The sequence below is a fragment of the Anomalospiza imberbis genome, chromosome 5 (genome assembly GCF_031753505.1).
Source record: "Anomalospiza imberbis isolate Cuckoo-Finch-1a 21T00152 chromosome 5, ASM3175350v1, whole genome shotgun sequence".
Classification (NCBI taxonomy): domain Eukaryota; kingdom Metazoa; phylum Chordata; class Aves; order Passeriformes; family Viduidae; genus Anomalospiza; species Anomalospiza imberbis.
The window spans coordinates 44,518,039-44,534,016 of NC_089685.1; the positions used below are offsets into that span (position 1 = coordinate 44,518,039).

The following is a 15,978-nucleotide window of genomic DNA, read 5'->3' on the forward strand; positions in this document are numbered from 1 at the left end:
GAGGGAAGAAACAGAGACTTTGCTTTGAACGGGGTAAAGGCTGGTACTGCAGGGAAGTGACCATGGTCTCTGCCCGAGGAGACCAAGGTTGCTGCTGGGCTTTCCTCCTCCCCTCTCTGGGAAAAGGGTAGAACATTTCACAGACCTTTCCCTGTCAGAGGAAGCAGTTCTGTGCAACGGATTGCCCATCCTTTCAGTGGCTTTTAACAAGGAAGCTCTCTTGGTGTCAAACCCTTTCTCTGGTTCCACTGAACCACGCTCTTACCTGTCAGAACTAGTTTTGTTCTTCCCTCCCCGTGCCTCACATCTTCACCAGTGCACCTTAGCCCTGACACTGAGCCAACCTCTGGAGGGAGACCTTTTTCCTATTAAGAAAAGGGGACTGGGGGCGATTCCAAAGGCCATAGGGACCGGTTACAACAAGGCTGGTCTGAACACACCGTTCAGACAAATGTAAATACTGGTGTAACTTTTGTTCTAATGGATAGGCTTTAGGTGATTCACTAGAGACCTGCTTCAGAGAAAAAAAAAACAGTACCTCAAAAACACATAAAATAAACTAGGGCTTTATGTCTGCCACATGCTGGTAGTGAGTTCATAAACAATGTGAACAAGTAATGACTGGCCACGTTTAATTTTTTCTTTTGTTTTTTAAAGCTGTCCACGCACAAGTTTCAGTTGGCTCAGCAGCAATTCTTAAAAGAAGATGAATGAACCATACTTAGAACTGTTTCCCCCAGTCTTTTGAAAAAGTATTTGTATTTTTGATATTAAGCTGACTTCTGGGAGAGGGGTAGCTGCTTTGGCTTCTAAGCTATAAAGGAGTGGTTGATACCTAGAGCTACATGCAAGAGAAGTGTCTGGTAAGAGTGGCCACAACACACTTTTTTTGCCAATTAACAATTCAGTTGCTGAAAACAATTCAAATGTTTGGGGTTTTTTTAAGGTAAAAATTAGCTGGGGCAGGCTTTTGTCCTTAACTGAGCAGTTCCAAGGTGTAACTGCAGATGCTCAAGGCTGTACCGCATTCTCACCCTCTGCACCCCAGGGCAGACATCTCCATCTAGCATTCTCACCCTCTGCACCCCAGGGTAGATACCTCCATCTCAAGGAGGTGTCACAGCCCTGGTTTCACAGAAGAAGAGGCACAGCCCTGGTTTCACAGGAGAAGAGGCACAGCCCTTCTCATGTTTTTGACAACGACCCAGCTGCTTCCCCTCCCACCTTGGCTGCTGCTCACCTTGGGCTACATGTGCACATTGCCATGAGAGGTTTATGGTCAGCAAGCAATGGTACCAGAGCCACTGTGTAAAGCTGCATCCTTCTTGCCCCCAGGGCCTTCTTTAACACCCCTCAGAACACGTTGAGGGAAAACTATTGTTTTGTCCCATTTCAGTGCAGGCAGCTGAAAATTGTAGTAACAAATAATTAACCCTGGCCAACAGCTTAAAAAAAAATTGTCAGCAGCAAACTGAAGCCCTAATTCAAGTCAGCAGCTTGGGTTATGTTTGGGGTTTTTTTACTGTAAGTTTAGCTAGTTTGTAATTCAAATCTCAGGTTTTACTATATTAAAAAGTGGAGAAGATTTTTGTCATTGTTTTGTTTTCTGGCTAGGATGTGACTTTAATTTCCTACAATGGACCTTGAAAATAGCACTGAAAGCTAAAGCATTGATTAACTTGATCCTAAAAAGTGCAAAAGGCACAGAGAGAGGAAGCATCAAGAGTCACTGAGTGCAGAGGCTCTTTGTGCTGCAAGTGCAAGAGGCTGGACAAAGGACCTGGGCAAGGGAGAGGCTGACATCAGGCCGACATCACCCTGAACGTGCTGCCACTTGACTCTGTTTGCATCTCCAGTGGAAGTGATTACATCACAACTATTTTTAGCTGTGTGTGTATTTGCCTATGTTAACAGTTGAACAGGGCTCCTCTCAGCCACATTTCAGGAAAAGCCCATGGCTTTGATTTAAACCTGTTAATGGGAGTTAACATGTATCAATCTCTAGAGACAGAAACAGATTCTTCCTCTTTTGTGCTCCTTCAGACGTGTGTTCTCCCCTTCTTTGTATGTTTGGGTTTGGCTTGGTTCATCACCTTTTGAAGAACTAAAATCTGGTCTTGTGGCTCCTCATGATTCCCAGTGTGTTCTGGATGAATCCAAGGTGTAGTCTCAGTACTTATAGGGGGCAGGTTCGCATAGGAGGAAGCCTTAACGCCATGCACAGGGTGGTGGCCTGGCTCATACCTGAACTAGAGTCCTGTCCCTGAACAATACTGGAAATGGTTTGCAGAAGTCTGAAAAGCAAAGTTGAAAATGTGAGAGGGAAAAATGTACCAAAAAAAAGTGTATATATTCAATATGAATATAACGTATGGCATTTGGTGTGTGGCATACTTGGCATGTTTGGTGTATGGCAAGCTGGTGAAATGGTTCTGAGAGATGTGAGTTTCTCACCTTGTTGTGTCATGAACATTACCTGTATGTTATGATGAAATTAAATCAGAAATGGTACCCCTTTATACAGAAGGCTGAGGAAGGAGTTGTTGAGTGTTTTACCTGCAGCAGAACCTGCTCCCCCCAGCAGCCAGGAGAGCAGGGGCCTTGTCCTTTATGGAACACCCCCTTCCCTGCAGGTGTGTTCATGAATGACAGGGCCGGAGCAGCTTTAGACCATTTTCACAAGCAGTGGTGATTTTACAGCACCAGTAACCATTTAGGGCTCTTACCTGTCCCTGATTATCCCCCTTCTTCTGCTCCACTGATGAGCACCAGTGGCACTTATCTGCATTAACACCTTCCACTGTCTAATCCAGGTGTGAGGAACCTGTTCCTCAGGCACTGGGGTGGTCTTGGTGAAGCAAGTATTTAAAATTGTTGAAGCTACCCAGAACGAACCCCATGCCTTTTCTTGCCTCCCTCCCATACTACTTATTTGAAGAATAATTTAATTACTCGTTTAAATACTTGTTTTGACTGATGCTCTCAGTCTTGAAGAATTCAGAGCAAGTTCTGCTCACTGAGATTGGAGCACACCCCCCACTGCTGCTTCAGAGAATCCTCACACAAATACACCATAGATTAGAATTAAAGAGGGCTGCCATAGTAATATTCATAGAGGAGAAAGCTGTGAGTTTATGTAACAACATCTTCAAACTCAGGTGCAGTAACAGCCTTTTCTTTTGAGAATTTCAAAGCACAGTCCCAGAAAGGGAAATGCAAAATCTTCAGCCTCTCTAAAAGAAACCAAACCATCAGTCACAGCACGAGGAACAACCTGTGTTTCTGTGCTTACTTTCTACAAACAAGATGTAGCAGCTTCTAGAGAACAAAACATGAACCATACAAACTCAATGGCATCATCAGCTGCTTAGCCTACACAACAGGCTGACATGACAATCTTCTAAGATTTAGCTGCTCACTCCACTCTAAAGTCCACTTCTGATTGCAGTAGCTCTGTTCCCTCAAATTCTGTTTTTTGAAGCATTCACTTCAGCTTTCACCACTCCTCCTGCCTGCTTTGCAGGACTTGCTCTGCTCCTGCTCCCTCCATCCCTGGCCCTGCCACCAGACAGTTCTGGGAAGAGACAGCCTAACTCCACCTCCAGTAAAAGCCCAAGGGGCAACTGAAATCTGCCTCATGCATGTCACCAACACCTAATTTTAATTTCACTGCCTGGCATTACTGGGAAGAGGTCCCAAGGTCACTGGGCTCCTGACCATCACAGTGACATTCCTAAAATGAAGTGAACTGAAAACAGCAAACCTCTTCCCAGCAGGGATCAGGTAGCCCTGCTTTTGAGGGAGCTGGGGAGGATAAGAGTGCAGAAATGTGGTAATCCAGTGAACTACTGTCTTTACTAACTATTCATCAGCTAGGTGCTCAGTATGCTGTGATTCACAGCACAAGTTATAAAATGACTTCTACCAGAAAGTGGGGGCATGAAAAGCCCAGAACAAGGGGGACAGCACTAGGGTCCTAATAAGACTGTTACTTTTTAAATCCAAAATCACTGCAATTCAACCAAACTTACCTATCCAGCCATCTTAATTAGCCAGCCATACACCTAACTAGTCTGTATTTGTTGTTAATTTGTGATAAAAGCAGTTATTCTAGCACTTTTAGACAGTGTAACATACACAATGTCACAATTACATTATACACACAAACCCACAACTGAGAATTCAGGTAGAACAGTGTTCTAATACATCAGCTTTGCCTGGCAACAGCACTTGCCTTTTGAACGCTGCCTGCAAAGAATTTCTTGGCCCTCAGTTCCAATTAATTGCTCTGAGGCAAACTGAAGTGTTTCTGCAGTAAAGCCTTGAGCTAATTCTGCACTTCCAAGAACATAAATAAGAGTCACCATAAATAGAAAAGGAAAGGGAGCTATTTCTTGCCTTCTGCAACACCCACCCCTCTTGGGAAGGGGCTGCTTTCCTGGCATGTAAAATGCTGTCAAACACTTCTGGAGAGTTGTCCTGCTGCAAGGGATTGCTCACTTTGAGGAGCAGATTTCAGCTGCCGTTTCCAGGGACCTTCACCATGCTCCAGTGCTGTACAAAGCCAAAGTGTGACACTACAGGCAATGATGAGGCTGGGCCATCAGGCCATTAAAAAAAAGAAAAAAAAAGAAAAAAAAAAAAAAAAAGCAAAAGCAAAAACAAAACAGCGGCAAAATAAAAAGAAACCCTGTAAATCTGCCTCTCTTTCTTTATTCAGTATCACCTATGCAGGTGAGAGTTTATCACCATTCCACTTTCCCAATGCCAAGTCCCCAGCATCGCTGCTCACATCTTCTGTTCAAACTGGACATCAGTGCCAACCAGAACTGGGACACCATTGGCGGGGAAAAAACCAACCAGCATTTTTTTCATTCTAGGGATATGTTTCCTCTCAATCCCATGGCAGAGGCAGCCCCAGGGCAGCTGAAATCAGCCACCTCCATGTCACAGAGTGGTTGCAAAGTAAAGCTGAGATACGCCTGCACTGCCCAGACACCACGGTGGGAAGTGGGAATGAAGAATGAGCAGTAAGACAACTGGAGAAACAACACACTTGGAAAAGAGCCACACCAAAATTTTTAATGCTGGAGTTGTGGAACATGGAGCATGTAAGAAGCTGAACAGGGTAACCACCCATAAACCATGGAGTGCTCAGCCACAAGGCTGGCAATCAAAATATCCTCTGGCAGCTTGGGAACAGGAGGGATGTTACAGCAGTACCTTGGGAAACTACTGGCACACAGTCTGAGAGAGGGGCTGACTCATGCAACCAATGGGTCTGTGAAAACGTGTATTTCTACTCTTTGTGTAAAAGCTTGAAGGAGGGGAAAACACACTTTAAAATATTTAAGGATATTTAAATATATTTAATTTAAAATACATATATTTAAAAATAAAGCAACAACAAAAATTCTTTTCTCTCCCCTTCAGCAGATCTTCACAGGAATTGCCCTGCAGGTAGGCTGGCACTTTAGCACCCTGTCAATGCATACAGTGACAAAAACAACAGAAACAACAAAGCATACCTGCTCTGCATGGGCAGCACAGTGACCAGTGTGAGACACAAGGAGCACCAGTGGCAGCACAACAGGGGAGTCACAACAGCTGAATCAGGGGAAGGGCCAGAGCAGCTCAGGGCAGAGGGGAACCACAGCTCCATTGACTCATCCTGCTCCCCAGCTTTTCACAAGATCATGTATCAAGAAGCTTAGCCTGTACTCAGACCACACGCCACCAGAAAGCAGAAAAGGGCAGCAGTATCTGGTTTCAGGGGAGCACACCAGATTATTCACTTTTCATAGCACTACATTTGTGGTAGAAGTAACCGCTGGTACATTCACGAAAGATACCTGAGGCCTCCTCCAAGAGTGTTTGGCTTGGAAAAGAAAATTTATATGCAGAAAGGTGATTCCAGTCACATCTCCAAGCTCCTGCTAAACGGCGTGGGAGGGAAGGATCAGTCTTACACTGAGCATCACTTGCATCTGAGCTGAAGCTGAAAGCACCATGTGGAGCAAAGCCAACAAAAAGCAGCCAAGCAACAAAGAGCAGCTCAAGAAGATGTGTCAGGACACATCTCCCCCTCAGCAAGAGGGCCAAGGACTTACAGTTCCTGAAGGCAGTAACAATGTTTTAAATAAAACTGCAAACCATCATTCAAGGGCATTTAGAGGGTGCATGTTCTTACAGTACCCATACGAGAGACTATCACCTGTGGAATGAAGGTGATGACATGTGAGCATCGGAAAAGGGTGGCCTTCACATTTCAGCTCTAATTTCTTTCTAGTTCAGTTATTACACCTTCCACAACCTGCCCTTGCTGTTCAAGAAGCTCTGTCTGTGAGGCCCAGCAGCACAGACACAATTTTAAAGACCAGTGTTCCTAGTAACAAAGGTTAACTCCTATTCTCAGTCCACTGCATCAGTGTTTTCTGGCAAATGAGGAAGGAACTGATTTGCAGCCTTCAGCTGGGAATACTATTCCTTTGCCCTCATTAGCACTGCAGGGAGCAATGCTTTGATTTGATACTTAATGGCCTGAGCCCAAATGTCTACAAGCCTCAGAGAAGTATCTTACAGGAGAGAGCATCTGACTTGACATCCAGTATCAGGATCTTCCCACTGGCACAGGTTTCCAGCACACCAGGGTGTGGGACACTCATCCTGTCTGGCAGACAGCTGAATGTCGCACATTTTAAACATCCAGACAGCATCATCTGGACAAAGAGGACAAAAATGGCTGCAGCCACTATTTAAAGTAGCTCAGTATCCTTGTGTCTGATGGTGGGAGGAGGCAAAGACACATTCCATGATGGAAACGAGGACCCACAAGGGCATGGCCATGACAAGCAGCTTTTCCTGGGTTAAACCTCATGTAAGCTTTTAACAATCCAAGTGTAAAACATGGCAGGAAGCTTGAACAAGGATGGAATTCTGATGTTTTATGCTGGGCAATACACAGCATATGCCTATGTATGTACAACTGTGTAAAACCTCTGGGGTGGGAGCGGCAGGCAAGGAGACCTGCTGCCTTTGCTAAAAACCCTCCTGCTGAGTTCCCTGCCCTCCCTGAAGCAGTCAGTCCCTCTTCCCAGGGCATCATTCCAGGGGGCTTAATTTCTACAGGACTCTGCGTCTAGACAGTGTTCAGCAAGCCCGGGGATCCAACTACCACCATGGTTCAGATGCACATCTAAGTTGGCTGCAGTCTGCATAACAAAAATTCATATTACATGACCTTTGGGAACGCAACAAGAGAACAGCCTGTTGCTTCTTGCCACCAGGCAATAATTATTACAATCAAAAACCTACTGCACTCTTACTTCCAAATGCTCAGAGACAACGTTTTGCTCTTAAGTACTAAGACATATTGAAGCAAGTTGCCTTTGGCAAATGACCCTACCTTGTGCTATACTGGAAGCTGGGTTGTCCCTGACTGTCCTCACTGCTGGAACTGCACTCTGACACACAACAACCCTTATGGTTCATGGGCTCTTCAGCCTTGGCTCACCTGGCAGGAGGCAAGAACTTCCTGTCGCCTTTGGAGCAGGTGGTTGAGAAGGGCCCCATGACTTCAATCCTTCAGCAGCGTGCCACCACCAGCTCCCTGCACAAGAGCAGCTAAACCAACACAAAGAGCCAAAGGACTTCTCGTGTCTCTCCCCTCCACCCTCATTCACTTGAAGAAGCAGCTGTACCCCACTGGTAAAAAAGACAGCACCAAGGTAACTCCGAGTGTCCCAATGAAAAAAGACACCTTATGTCCAACTTTGAGATGCAAAGTGAGTAGCTTGGTACCAGTGCCTGTCAGAGGGACACAAAATGCCACCAGCTGGGGTATGAGGACATTGTCAGGGCAAGGGGGAGAGGAACACTAAGGTTTGCTTTATATTAACAGACATACATATCTAGAACAGTTACTCCTTTACAGCCTCATAAATTAGTGAGCCCATAGAAACAGGAGCCTCAAGGACATGCCAAACCCTGCCATGTAAGCCACGTTAATTATGATAATGGCCAGATTTTAGTAAGCCGTTCCTGGCTCCCAAACTTTCACCTATAAAACAGACATATTTCCAAGGCCAGGGGATCTCAGAAATACCTTCCAGTCATCTAATTGTCTAAACCCCAATGGCACAAAAAACATGCTAGAGGGCCCCATATCCCTTTCAATTTTTTTAGTAAAAAAATAAATCAGATGAAAGGAAATTCCTCCTCTGTAAACCACAACTAGTCACAGCAATGAAACAAATGTGTCTGCACAGGCAGTATAGTGGCAGAGGAGACAGGAAGGCAAGAGGAAGGAGTTGAGAGAATGGTAAATCATCTCCTCCTGGGAGCTCCTGGATTCCTGTCTGTGTGGCTCAGGCAGCTCACACCACTCTCCCTCCAGTGCCCTGGCAGAAAGTCTGGCAGCAGCGCTGCCCGCTCCCAACACCTGCCAATAGAGCCTGTTGGAAGTGCTTCCGTGCTGAACGTGGAGCGTGGAAGGTAACGGGCGGAGGGGGGAGCTGCCAGAGTGCTACAACCTCAGCTCCCGGTCAGGTTTCATGGAAAAGGGCTCCAGCCGTTCCCCCTCTGGCAGGAGGCTGTTCAGCCGCTCCATCAGCGGCACTGTCTGGTCGATGCCCATCTGGATTCGGCGCAGGATGGCAGACATCTCATTGACCTTCTGGATCTGCTCCGCATACTTGGCGTATTTCTTCTGGCGCTCTTGCATGAGGCTGTAAAGAGTTTCCACAGAGAGGTCCAGCTGTGTAAAAACAACAAGCACAGCAAAGCTCATTAGGCCAACTGTTGCCGCAGACCATTCAGCCCACTGTCCTTCCCAAAAGCAACCACCTTGGATGCTCCACTAACAGGAAGTTAACAGACAGGTACAGAGGAACTCCTCGGAAGGTACATAACCAGTCTGTCATGGAATGGGAGGATTCATAGTTATATACCAGGGAAGACATACGATGACCTCAATTCTCCACCCAAATACCTAAATATCTGATCAGAAAATTCTTCATTTGCAGGACTGCAAGCCAACAGGCGCTGCCAGGGTTTTCCCAATAAACCAACAAACACATCCTCCAAGTTATCCAAACCCAGGGGACCATGGCCTCTGCCTACACCTGAACTATATTTTCACTGCAAGAGTTAAGCTCTACCACAGTTGCCAGTGCTTATTTTTCTCAGTTTAGTCAGGTTACTCTGCAACTAAGCCATAGCTGTTATTACCATCGTCATCTGGAAAACTCCCGCCTTGAGAGAACCACAATGGACTGCTAGTGTATCTAATTTCCCTGAAACCCAACAGTAAGAGTTTTATAAGTGACCCCAGGAGAGATATTAAGAAAATTAGCCATGCAGTTAAACACAGTCAGTACCCAAACATGGCTCAAGCATGATGACAATGACAGGAACTGCAGTCCTGTTCCTGCTATTGAATGATGAAGGCAGCCTTTATAATTCACAGCCCATTTTTCTGTTGAGCCAGACCTGCAATCCCCAGGCAGGATTCAGCCAGTAGCTGCCAGTACCTTACACACAAGCCCAGCCAGATGGTTTAAGCTGTAAACCATCCTAAGATACATATCCTTTACATATCCTAAGATATGTACCACATGTTACAAGAGCTCAGTAACAGGGTTGTTCCAAGCCCTCAAGTGCACACTCGAAGCTCAGTTACTTTGGCTCACTGTAGCTATACTTAACAACCCCAGTGACTCCAGTGCACTGGCTCTTCCAACTGGGATGTCTTTGTGGAAAGCAGTCCCCTGGCTTGGAACTCAATACAAGCCCACGGTGGCTGGGAGTGAAGGGCAGGAGAGGACACACACTGAGGAGTTTTAGCCCACTGCCACCTCTTACCACTGTTTTCCCAAATCTCTCCCATCTAATTGCTCCCAGAGGAAGGAGGTCACTGCTCACGATGAAGCAGCCTCAGAGAATCAATGCTGAGAACTGGTCTACCAAGAAGCACAGGTTCAAATAACATCCCTCTCCTGAACTGTGTGACAGAGTCAACCCATCCAGTGGAGGACAGTGACCATACCTGTCACCAGGGACAACACACATTTATCAGTGCAGTGCTAAGAAAACACAAAGTGCTGACCTGACCTGACTTACACAGCACTGAACAGGCAAGTGCAATCCTGACCCTGTATCCAGTGCTGTGGGTCCGTAGGGGAGAACCTGCAACAAGGGAGGACTGGGTGGAAATGGTACAACACTGGAAGCCCCACTGAGGAGGGAGGGCAGCAGAGAGAATTCTGCCATCCCACTGGTGGCAGCAGGGTTTGACACTGGGGATAAACTGCTGTAGCTGTATGTGCTCACAAATGTCCCTTTCAAGCCCTGGGGAAGAGGTCAAGTCAAAAATAGTCAGACAAGAAAATATTTTATTGAGAAACCTAAGTTACAAACAGCATTGAAAACAAACACACAACTTTCTGCTGAACTTTCATGGGAATTAGGTGGCATTTTTCCACCCCATCACCTCCATCAGAGCTGCATATTGTACCAATTGGCCTTTTATTTCACCTGCACTTTCTACTGCTCTCAGGCTGAATTCTTCCTCTTTGCCTCTGTGCTTTCCTGTGAATTCCTTCCTCCATGCCTTCATGCACAGGACAAAATAAAAACCAGCAGAGCAGGAAACTCCAAATAGAGTGGAAACCATTTGAGCCTACACAGGGGTTTCTATTAAAACCCCAGCTTAGTAATTTAGTAGCTTGGTGCTAGGTCTGTAAAGAAGAGTGTGTAAAAGCAGACCACCACCAACCAGCAAGTTCAATCCAGTGCCTAAAAACATCCTGCCTAATGAGAGACAGTGGCCTGGAGGGGCAGCCAGTGGGAAACTTGCCAAAAGCCAGCATGCCTCATTAAATGGACCAGCATGGGGACCCAGGCAGAAACCTCCTCTGGTTCTTAAGTTCTCAAGTTCTCCTCCACTGGCAGATTCTCCACATGGCCTCACAGCACCATACAAGAATCAAAGCTGGCACCTACCAAGCTTTCAAGCAAAAAAGACCCAAGGCCCCCCTTTCTCTCTATTCCAGTAATTTCCATCTGCTGACTTTTAGGTTCCTTGTGTAAGTATGAGTAACATCCACTTACTGACAGGGAACAAGGGGAGAATCTGATACTGACCTGCAGTAGGAAGAAGAAATGCAGAGTGGCCTCCACGCACTTTACTACCTTTGGACACATTCACAAGAGCCATAAAAAAGCTGCCTTACAAGAAAGAGAAAGGGTGGAAATGAGTGTTTCCTTACACCTACCATCCAAGTTTGCCTGCTGAGGGAGGCCACAGCAGCTGCACAGCCTGAGACACAACAGGGAGAACTGAAATGGAGCAATTGTGAGGAAAGGTCAATTTTTACTCAGTCTGAACCTGGTCTTTTTAACTATTAAAAAAAAAAAAAAGGAAACTATGTGCTAATTCCTGGAAATAAATGCCAATGTTTCTCTCAGCTTTCCTTGAAGCAGGCCTAGAGTACACACTTACATCCTTCCTACCTCCTCCCCCTCCAAGCAAGCTCCTCCAGTGCCAGACCTTGTGCTTTTATCTCTACTGGCATGCAGTCCCATTCCTCTGGCACTCAGATGGGGCTTTCAGGTTCAGAGGGTCAGCCCTATTTACCCATCACAGAGACTAACACCAGCTTGCAGGAATCTATAATGACTAGGGAACACACATAAGAATGCACCTCATTCCTATCTATTTAATTTCATACATCATACAGTAGCAATAAAAAGCATCTGGAAAAGAGGAGCTTTTCTGGAAAAAGGAAGTAGAGTCTGGTCCCTTGCCCTTGCAGTCCAAGACAGCCTCGAGGGTCAATGAGTGAAGTTGCCTTTTCTGAGCAGTCCCCATCAACTCCAAAGTCCCTGACATGAAGGCCTGCCACATTCTCATCTGGAAAATATTTAAGTTTCGGCCTTCTTGCCCATCCCAGACTGTGAAACTCTCCGGGAAGCCCAGCAAGACACCCCAGAGCCAGTAGTTCTTCCCTGTCCTAAAACCATCTGAGAGTGTTTATTTGAACCATTGTTTCTGCTCTGGCTGCTTCAAGCTTCCTACAATGCCAGGCCACCAGAGCTGCAGACAACTGAACCCTCTTGCCCTGAACTCATCAGATGTGACAGATGTGAAGCAGCATTGTCACCAGCCCCTGAAAACCAATCTGTCCTTCAAACATCACCACTCAGTAAGCTACAAACATCCCCAACTTAGTGGTATACAAAAGTTTCTGGAGAGTTAAAAGACTGGACTTGAAGCCTGTTAAGAAGCAACAGAACAAAGCAGAAGGCAGAGCCCAGCATGTGATGTCAGAGTCCTAATTTTCATCACAGCAAGATGTTCTGCCCCATCTGGAGTTGAGAAAAAAAGATGTGTTTTCAATGAAGGGGTAAGAGCTCCAAATGCAAATGTTATTTCTTTCCAAAAATCATTCCTCCTGTCAAAGCAGCAAACCTGAGGCTAGACATGCCCAGAGTCGAAGACAGGATCTTTCTTCCCTTCCTACATGAAAAAGGATGGAGGTGTTTCTTCAGTTTTTCTTTCAGAAGCATAGGTCCATGAAAATGGACAAGCCTAAAACTCACACTCCAGCATGACACACTTTTTTTGTACTGTCAGTGACATTCAGAATTGGTGTCTGTTTCTGTTTCAAAGCCCATGCCTCCTCTGTGGATTATCATCAGCAGGACACTAATTTTGCCTCAGCTTCACATTTAAACATGAAATGACATCTACTGGGCTTTTCTTTCGTCAAATGAAAACTGATTAATAATTACTTCCAACAACACTGCAAGATGTTTCCTCACTTAAAAGGGCCCCAGCATAGCCCCTCCTACTACACCATTCACATTGTCAGCCCTGAGTCTCCTCTGCATTACACAGGCCCATTTGTAACACCACACTGATGAAACACAAAAACAACCGAAGATATTGTCAGACATCTTGCACACCATAAATTCTTGTATTCATTTAAAAATTCTTCTTGGCCCACACTGCCAAGCAGAATAAAGACATTAATTTATCCCAGAAAAAGACTGAGGTCAGCACTGGCCAATGTTCAATTCTTTTCAAGAGACTACACTGAAAACAAACCAGTGCCCATATATATGCATATATGCACACACACACACACACACACACACATATATACACTTCTTACCTGGCATAGTTTTATAGTACCCCTGTCATGGGCATGTGAGTGTCATAAGGTCTCAGAAACAGAGGTCGTATCTTGTTAGTTCAATGACTGAGAGACTGAAAACTGCAGCTAGACACATTTTCCCTGGTTGCAGAACATGCAAATGTAATCAGAAGTTCATTAAACTTGGAATCAAATTTCTAGAGAGGCATTGCTGACATTCATAACAAAACAAATACATCTCATAAGAGGATTAAGACATTCCCAGCTTCTCCAGTCCCTCCTGCTCCCACCCCCTATGGCTGCCCCTCCAAAATACACAGCTCTTAAGGTGCAATCCTTGTTCCAGAAAACTCTTTTTCTAGAACAGCACTCTCAGCACAAGCAGCCTTTCCTTCACATTGTCAGGTGCTTGACTGGGGTTAAATGAACATCTTCCTGCAGCTGCACACAAACCACATCAGAAAGTGGTAGGCGGGAACATGACTGCATGGAATATTAGTCACAATGTGCTGGTGTGAAAATACTTTTCAATCAACACACTTAAAACTGAAGACAGTTCCTCTTTCTATACTGCCTAAAAACAAATGCGCTCAATGAATGGATTCTTTTTCTCTTCCCCTTTTATTTTGGTAATGTCATGCAAAGTCAGCACAATAGATCGCAATGACTTCCTGATGCTGGGAACACCCCCTGTTTCTCCCACCCAGCACACACTGGGAAGTGATAACCTGACTGGGCACGTTCTGTACCAGGGTACAGAATAGGGATGCCCAGCCACGGCTCCCACCCCCTTCTCTTAAGCTTCAGCCATGAGTACAGCTCTCATGGAGCTGTACCTTTCCTCTGCCCCACTGCCAGATAAACAACTATAGTTTGTGTTTAGGATTTCTTTATCACATCTAAGATTGAATCCACTGCCAAAATATTCCTTTTGCTCCCTCTGTGATCTGTCGTTTCTGTAAACAGTTGCTAAGGGTTATTCTACCTAAGAATTGCATAGATCACAGTCAAGTTAGAGAACAAAGAGTAACCATTTTAACTGGCTCTGGAACTGAATTATAGCAATATAAATAGGTACCTCAAGGCCTTTACTCCTAAATATATAAATTAAACCCATGTTTAGTCCCTTAGTTCTACAGCAGATACATGAGAACATGTATCAACATAAGCTGCTGCACCTGTAAGTTTGATTATTCTGGGAGGCCTTGGGACACACAAAAGCATTCAGAATTCCAAATAATAAGGTTTTTCTGAAATAAGCTTTTCCACCTTTATGTCAGTCTTTCCCTGCCTCTTGTGTTATTGGACAGGAAGGTGTTTGTCACTCCCACACAGCGTGGCCTCCTCAGCCCACATCTCCCTCTCAGCTCCAACTGGAGCCCTCCTTGCCTGAGAGACACGAGCATCCCTCTGCCAGCTGGCAGGCCCCCAAGATTAAGTTATTGTTGCTATCACTGACCAGTGCTAAAGAAGAGTCCTAAAGCTATGACTGAAACAATACCTTCCTCTTGCTTAGACTTAATGCACCCACAGACTTCCAAGTGTTTAAAAAAGGCAGGGCCCTGTTGTGATGCATTAAATAGTTATTTAGTTGTTGTTTTGCACTGGGTGATTGGGAATTTGCACTGAGTAGTTTTTATATTGCACTATGTCACATTGGTCTATTCCACACACCTTTCCCCTCCCCCCCCAAGCCTCAGGTGTGATGGGCTCTCCCTGACCTGCTCCCCCCTCCCCTTCACCTATGTCCCATTGGATGTGGTCCCTCGGCTCTGCCCCACCCATCCCCCGGGAGGACACTCACACTCACACTCACACTCACACTCACACTCTCTCTCACTCTCTCTCTCACTCTCTCACTCTCACTCTCTCTCTCTCTCTCTCTCTCTCTCTCTCTCTCTCTCTCTCTCTCTCTCTCTCTCTGACACCTCAGCTTCTGTTACCCCCTGAGGTGTCGCCTGGATCTGAGGTGGCTTCTGATAATAAACAGGATTTGGTTCCAAGGAGAAAAGCACCTTTTGTCTTTTACCTGTGTCCATGTAGGATTCCCACCCCGTGATCAGAGGAGACAAAAAAGGGAACTCCTATAGGGCCACACTTCACAGAGGTGAGAGAATATTGGCAGCAAAACCTGACAGCCAGCTCTCCAGTTTAGACACATCTCCTATCACAGTCCCATTCTACTGGTCTGTCTTTACTTTTATTTCCCTCAACTCACATCTTTGTCTTTCAAAATAGCTAAACTATTTTCACAAAAGCAAGTGAAACTCAGGGCACTGGAAAGCACCAGTCACACCATCCTACTTCAAAGGAGCTGACTAAGCACAAGCTTAGTTCTGCACCTAAGTCCTCCAAACAAACTGATTCTTCTCAGCCTCTCTCTTCAGTGGTTTGGTGTTCTGGCCCATGAGCTGGCCTGACTACCAGCCTGATAGTCACAAACCAGCAGGGTCATATGGTGAAAAGCACCATATGGTGCAGGGTCATATGGTGAAAAGCACCCTGCACGTGATCCTGGGTTCAAACCCAGTGTTTGCTGTGGTTGTATTAGGCTTAAATGCACAAGATTCCTGAAAAAGCAGAAGGGAAAAAAACCCAAAAATATCCGATTTTACCAGCAAGCTTTCTAAACTGTCACCAAGGAAAGGTCATTGTAATTTTGAGCTCATTTTCTTTGACTAATAAGAACACCTTTTTAGAGCTGTCATTTGCTGCTTTTGTAGAACAATCTACATCCAAGAAGTCACCTCTAAAATTTATGATGGCTAAAAGCGTTAAGTTACATCCTGAGCATTAGAAATGCGTCCATACCTATTCTAAA

The 15,978-nt window shown here is 45.4% G+C and overlaps 1 protein-coding gene and 2 long non-coding RNA genes across 3 annotated transcripts in view; 1 reads left to right on the forward strand and 2 right to left on the reverse strand.

The window, feature by feature from the left end:
• Nucleotides 1-112: 112 nt before the first annotated feature.
• Nucleotides 113-1,156, reverse strand: LOC137474130 (uncharacterized). Its single transcript, XR_010999163.1, has 2 exons — nt 1,100-1,156; nt 113-1,057 (listed from the first exon to the last, which is right to left on the reverse strand). It is a non-coding gene; the product is annotated as an uncharacterized lncRNA (long non-coding RNA).
• A 3,900-nt stretch (nt 1,157-5,056) lies between these two features.
• BORCS5 (BLOC-1 related complex subunit 5) overlaps nt 5,057-15,978 on the reverse strand; it is an 87,064-nt gene continuing 76,142 nt past the window's right edge. The window contains exon 4 of the mRNA XM_068190434.1: nt 5,057-8,755. Coding sequence (XP_068046535.1) covers nt 8,525-8,755 — 231 coding nt within the window. The 3' untranslated portion in view covers nt 5,057-8,524. The remainder of the gene's footprint in view (nt 8,756-15,978) is intronic.
• LOC137474135 (uncharacterized) lies at nt 13,440-15,498 on the forward strand. The gene is made up of 2 exons (XR_010999170.1): nt 13,440-14,724; nt 15,272-15,498. It is a non-coding gene; the product is annotated as an uncharacterized lncRNA (long non-coding RNA).